Source organism: Chironomus tepperi, unplaced genomic scaffold, assembly GCF_022539635.2.
Source record: "Chironomus tepperi strain 1889 unplaced genomic scaffold, CSIRO-AGI_Ctep_v1 contig_100, whole genome shotgun sequence".
Lineage (NCBI taxonomy): Eukaryota > Metazoa > Arthropoda > Insecta > Diptera > Chironomidae > Chironomus > Chironomus tepperi.
This window is the reverse complement of record NW_027226222.1, coordinates 639,142-645,774: the sequence shown is the minus strand read 5'-3', so window position 1 is coordinate 645,774 and position 6,633 is coordinate 639,142. Positions and strand designations below refer to the sequence as shown.

General features: G+C 29.1%; 1 protein-coding gene and 1 long non-coding RNA gene across 2 annotated transcripts; one reads left to right on the top strand and one right to left on the bottom strand.

Annotated features, from left to right (window-relative positions):
• The first annotated feature begins 1,967 nt into the window (after positions 1-1,967).
• On the top strand, positions 1,968-3,903 carry LOC139087160 (uncharacterized). The gene is made up of 3 exons (XR_011544108.1): positions 1,968-2,152; positions 3,345-3,527; positions 3,590-3,903. It is a non-coding gene; the product is annotated as an uncharacterized lncRNA (long non-coding RNA).
• On the bottom strand, positions 3,769-6,558 carry LOC139087159 (serpin A3-4-like). Its single transcript, XM_070635884.1, has 6 exons — positions 6,365-6,558; positions 6,063-6,101; positions 5,198-5,988; positions 4,944-5,138; positions 4,851-4,885; positions 3,769-4,787 (listed from the first exon to the last, which is right to left on the bottom strand). The coding sequence occupies exons 1-6, from the start codon at positions 6,378-6,380 to the stop codon at positions 3,977-3,979; spliced, it is 1,887 nt and encodes a 628-aa protein (XP_070491985.1). The 5' UTR covers positions 6,381-6,558; the 3' UTR covers positions 3,769-3,976.
• Positions 6,559-6,633: the final 75 nt, after the last annotated feature.

Genomic DNA, 6,633 nt, shown 5'->3' with positions numbered 1-6,633 from the left:
CAAAAAATTATAATTTATTGAACAAATAATTTCCAAATGGGAGAGTTTAGTAAAATTATTAACACAGGTAATGTATGAATATTACGTTCTTATGATTATAGAACATTGAAATCTTATTTAAATAAGTATATTACAAAGTTTATGAACAAATCCAATATCCACGACAATATAGCGTCGTTCTCGTCGTGGCTGCTAAGATAGCAATTACTGACTAGACGTTATTAGACTCAAATGATCAAAGAGATTATAAAATGTGCGCCACTCAAACATGTGCTTGGTACGTATATGGATATCAACATTTTAGCGCATTTTCCAAATTTAAATTTTGACGACGCATCATTTTGACTCAATTTAAGATTGAAGCTTTGTCCCATATGTCAATGGATTGCTTATTGTTTCATAATATAACACAAAAAATCCCAGAATGAAGTAATAACAGACAGTTGTAAAATGTGTCGCATTAGCATGTTGATGTATAAACAAAAGACTCAACTCAATTAATGAATGAAATCTATTTATAAAGTAAATGAATTCTAAAAATAGAATCGTGTCGACATATAAACATATGGAAATGGATATGTATGTAATGCTATTAATTTACGATCAAGAAATTTCACAATCAACGTCCTTCAACGTATTCTTCTTCTCATTCATTACTTTCTCAGCTATTTTTATTTTACTCCTCTCCCTTCTTTTCGTATTCTTCTCATTCTTCTTTTCGAGAAGAAGCAAGAAAAATGAATATTTTTCATCATAAGCATGGCGCTTGAGACATACAAATTAATAATTTGATTGACAAGTGATGACAAGAGATTGAATTTTTTTTCTTTATCTTTTCATAAACCATTCTCTTATTGGCGACGATAATATTAAATGTATTATACCGGCGCTAAAAAATCATTCGCATGATTCAATAGAAGATTTTCGGCGCGCACATTGAAATGCAAATTTACTTACAATTTTCTTTCTTTCGTCCTCTCATATTTTTTTTTTTTTTTTTCTTTTAAAAATTATAAAGTGGAAATTTTATATTTTTCAGACGTTCATGACTTCTCTCATGTATTTTAAATCAAAGATTATTGATATTACTATAAATGATTCCCACCAAGTAAAGCGGGGTGTGAATTGCTTATTTTGTGTGCATAATTTTAAAACGGTCATTTATAATTCAAATTATATTTATATTTTACATAATTGAAAACCCCTTTCTGATAAAAGTTAATTTGTTTCTGATCACTGAAGATTAAACATCGTTGTTATTGATTAAAGTCGTCAGGCATCATTTTGCCTGAATAAAATTACAAGATGTAACTGAATTAAACTGTCTCCTTGCAAGTTGTGCACTATCAGAAATATGGACCTAAATGAGATTTTTCAATACTTTCGTAAATAAAGGTGCACAAAAATAAATCTCAGTTATACAAAATTCAATTTATACAGTGAAACTTCATTCACCAAATAATTTAGTTTAAACCCGGGTGGACAAAAATTTAGTTACAAATAGGTATTGGCTAGTTAGTGTCCAGTTGATATAAAGTTCTACCAAGGCTGCAAAGAAGTTCTTCTAAGTTGAATTTTTAGTAAAAAGTTTTGTTTATGGGAATTTTTCCTATATGTTTCCTCAATTTCCCCTTAGCTAAAAGCATGAAGACATACATTGTACTGACAACCAAACAGTTTAATGACGGGTTCTATTACATTTATTATTATTGATATTATTTTTCAATAAATTTCTTCTTTTCTTTTTATTGAGAGGAAGATGAAACTAGCAAGAATGGAGAAATAATATTAATCATATGTGCAATTATGCATATACATATGAAAATACGTCATGAGAGCATGAGCAGAAGAAGAATAAAATGTGATCACAGTGAAATATTCAGTTAACAAGCAATACACTTCTAAGCGACGATGAAATGTATAAATCATATGAATTCACAATTTTCAGCTCAGTTTCTCGATGAACGTTGATTGAGCTAGATACAGAACCGAGTACTTGTAAAAAAAATTGTGAATATTGTATACATATTTTTCTTTCTTCATTTCTTAAGAACAAATAAATTACATTCAGTTTTAATTTGTTGTGATTACATACTAAGAAATAGAGAGGAAATGAATTCTAAAATGAAATTAATTTTGCACGTTTTTTCAAGTAAGCATAATTAGTTCTTTTTTGTTTTATTTAAATCTATTGTGAAACATTAAGGAAGAGATTTCTGATTTTAATTAAGTTGTAAAATTAAGTGTAAAATTGTTTAATCTGAAAATGTATAATGGAACCAACTAATAAAATGATTAACACTTTGCAAAAATATTTGGGACAGAAAATACTAATCATTTCTCTTAATTTGCAAAGACAGAATCTTGAAGAATTCTGTATGAATGAAATTGGAGCTGCCGAAATATCTAAAATATAGTGAAATTATTAGATTCAAAGTTTTAGTGATTAGTTTTCAATATTCATTATATTAACTATAATCGAAATTGGAATTAGGAATGAAAGTCGACTCAAATTTTGTTTGAAAGTCGACTTTTTCATCCAAACCAGAGCTCTGGATTGAACATTTTCGTAATTTCCAAATATTGAAGTTAATGAATATTTTTCAACAAAAGAATTTTAAAAATGATTTCGGATGTTACAATTTTAATTGAAATTTAATTTGAATTGCATAGAATAGTTAGTTTTAAACTGTAGATTTGAGTAGAAAATTGCTAGAAAAATCTAAACTGAATTTTTCCAAAAAAAATACTTAGATTTTTGATTAAATAAAATATTCTTTTCAAACTGCAGTTTCACCGAATTTTATTAAGGTATACAGTTCAATTAGTTTTTTCATCATAAAACACAGTTTTTATTTTTTCCACTAAATTTTCTTGTATTTTTAAACCTTTCTATCTTAAATATTTTTAAGAAATCTTCGACGTGAAAAAAATGCGTATCCAGTTAATTAAATAGCTTAAAGTGAACTATACCTTCATAATCAATTAAATTTTCAACATTTGTAATAAAATACTAAGGTTTCCTGATGAAGGAATTAGGTACGAATTATCAGCCAAAAAGAATCATAAATCTTTTATTCAAATTTTATTGAAAAATAAAAGGATTTTGGGTTTTTACGCAAGTTTTAACGAAACTCATTTTTTAATGGATCACTTAAATAGATAAAGTTTGTGCGTATTTTCTAGAATTCTTCAACTTGTACGATATTCCATGAAATAATTTCTATAACTCTAAGACGACTAAGATTTTTTATGGAAAACCCGACTCAATTTCATTTAAAATTCGAGTTCTGATAATTATAACCTTAAATTTCAAACGATTAATCTCGTATCAAAATTTTTAGTCTTTCTTGTCATAGTGTTGCTTCTGCTCAATTCAAATGAGGTGATGGCAAATGAGTGTGTCCCTTGTGCCAGTCAGCCACTAATTGATTCTGGCTTTATATGTGGCGTCGATGACAAAGGAATTGCAAGAAAGTTTAGCAATGAATGCGTACTGAGATTTGAAAATTGTGATAAGAAGACAAGTAAGTCATAAAATTTTCTAGTATCCATGTCTGTATGATCTTAATTTCGTTTCTTCCTTTAGAGTTTGAAATTACGGATAAATCACTATGCGAATAATTCCTTAACAAACATCATCAATTTATCGCAAGGATATTATTAACTAGAATTTTATTTCAAGCAACCAAGAATGGAGATTTACTTAAGAGCTATAAAAAAATATTTTTTTTTCTAACATAAAGCATAATAACATACACTTGTAAGTAGTTTGAAGAAGAAGAGAATCTGATATCAATATTAGTACTTTATTATTCAACTTAATTTGAGAAAATTATGCAAAACTAGTAGATATTAAAAAACAGAAAATAAAAGATATACAATTTATTGTATGATTGTTAATGATTATTTTGTTCATTCTTAAGAATCACTTGTAACTCAAGTGGTGATTCCTAGAATAATTATAAAATTTCACTTATGCAGCAGGGTTTGATACTTTTGCAATAAAATATGGGAAATCATTTTTACGATCAATAATCATCGCAATAAATGGACGATCGACCGTAAATTCAACATCAGGTGTAGGTGGTGCAAAACTAAGTGCAACAACACCAAATGCTGTCAATGATGTTGCTATGGATCCTTGTTCATTAATTTCCAATGATGCTTGTTGAATGACGTTTGATATTGTTAATGGTTCAGTCGTTTCAAAAATGTTTGGGAGTTGAGCATATGGAGTAAATAAGTTTCTGATGCCCATTTTCTGGAGTGGATTGATTAATGACATTCTACTTTCAACTTTGAATTTTGGAATTGTCAATGTAACATTTCCATAGTTTTCATTAGTCATTGAATCGAACACTTCTTGAACATTCAAAGTTCGCATCAAGTTTTCAGGTGTTATGCCTTTTCGTGGTAATATAATGATCATAGAATCATTTGAAGTATATGGAAGAGATATCCATTCACAATTCTGCAATTTTCCGTAAGGCATTTTCTTCAATAATTTCATCATTGGAACTTTTACTGGAGTGTCTTCAGTTACATAAAAGTCATTAATACCTCCAGGATTAAACTTAAATACCCATTCTCCTTTAAAGTATACTGCAGAAGACATAATCATTTTTGTTGAAGGTTCTATATTAAGACGAGAATTTGACAGCACGCCTTTTGTTTTTTCTGCAACCCACTTGTTATATTCTCGATTGAATTTTTCTGTATTTGAAAAATCTGTAGGAACGATTTTCGTATTTTCAACCAAATTTTTATTAAAATCGGGCCTTAATCTGTAATCATTTAAATTTTATTAATGCAAAAGCAGGTTTGTATAATATATGCTGATTATTTACCTAAGTCTGTCGGATACAAAAAATGCTGATGCAAGCTAGTATAACAATAGTTATCTTAAATTCAGAAATACTTTTAAAAGCAAATTTATTTACCTGTAATTCCTTATTTCCAGGTTCTCTTAACATTGTTGTAATCAATGAATTGAGCTGATTCGGAGAATTATATCGGATGGCTCTAACAATTTCATCCTTAGTCTCACCTACTGCACCGCTTGCTAAATAACTCAAAAGATGTTGTGGGGACAGTGGAGATATAACAATATTTGGTGCTTGATCATGGTTTACGCTCTAATTATTAGACAGCAATCAATTAATAAATTAAATTAATATCGAATCATTAAAAATACCTTGAAAAGATTCCAGGAAAAATCAGTTATTGGCTTATAATCTTTAAATTTTTCTTCAGATTCTCTTTGGCGGTAACCGTTTGGATTTTTTTGGGGATTAGGTTGCAAATTGTAAGGACTTGCTCCAAGTGATTGCTGACCAGGTTGAAATTGAGCTGTAGAGGAACTTCCATCAGGACGGTTACTAGATGAAAATGGGTTATTATTGTTATAAATTTCAGTTGGTCTTTTAGGTCCAAATGTTTGTTGTCCAGGTTGAAATTGAGCTGAAGAGAAACTTTCATCAGGACGGTTACTAGATGATAATGGATTATTATTGTTATTAGTTACAGATGGTCTTTTGGAACTAAATGATGTTTGCACAGGTCTGATGTTATGTGAATCATATTGATAATTATTAGGTTGAACTGTTGTGGATAATCCATTTCTACGGTTATTGGCTGGATTATTAGAACCATTTAAACCATCTGTTTCCTGATTTGTTGAATCATTCAACGTATCTTGTAGTTTCTCACTAGGTGGTAATGTAGATTTGACTGGTTTTTTTCGAATTAAAGAAGAGTCCGTTGGTTTTCTAGAGTCCAAATCAAATCTTTGGTTTGTCGAATCAGGTGATTGACCTTCTGATTGTGTTGGTCCTTTTCTATCAGTTGACCCATAATGAGTTTGACTTTGAGGAAACCCATTTTGGTACGAACCGAAATTTCCTGCTGATTGTGGCCTTGCTGAATTTTCCTTATAAATTGTATAAATTTGATAATCCGGATAGAAAATGGGGAAAAATTGGGATTCTAGAAGATGAAATTGAAATTAACATGAAACACAAATTTTGCTTGATATAATTTAATTTCCAAAAAAAACTTACGACATTCTACAATCACGACAGCACAAAATAGAAGGAAGACTAAAATTAGATTCAATTAGACATCTTTAATTAATGAATGATAAAGAACTTGTTTCTGCATAAAAATGACTACTGTGTTAGTATTTAGACAAAACAGGTTGTTCTTAAAGAAACTGGGATTTTCCAGTGTGTCTGTTTATTATGTTCATGACCGGTGCAAGCTTTTATTTTGTTTGCTTTTTTTGGTCTTTTGGTAATACTAAGAAAATTCATATTTCTACTGCTTAGGAACTTAAAGTCATTAAATATACTAATTTACATACCAATTCTACCACTCATGTTGAAAAGTTTCAACTTTAAACAAAATTTTGGCGAAATTATTTTTTTGAATAATCAATAAGTCAAACTAGTTAAAACTAAAAATTAACTGTCTTATGATAAACAATCAATGCTAATTAGTCTTTGCAGAAAATGTCTTTTTAACGTCTTATCGCTCAAGAGCACAATCTTGTACTGTTGAATGATTTTGAGCAAAGATCAATGCTTAGTGTTTACCTAGTTTAAGCATTACCAATAAAGCTTTTATAGTAAG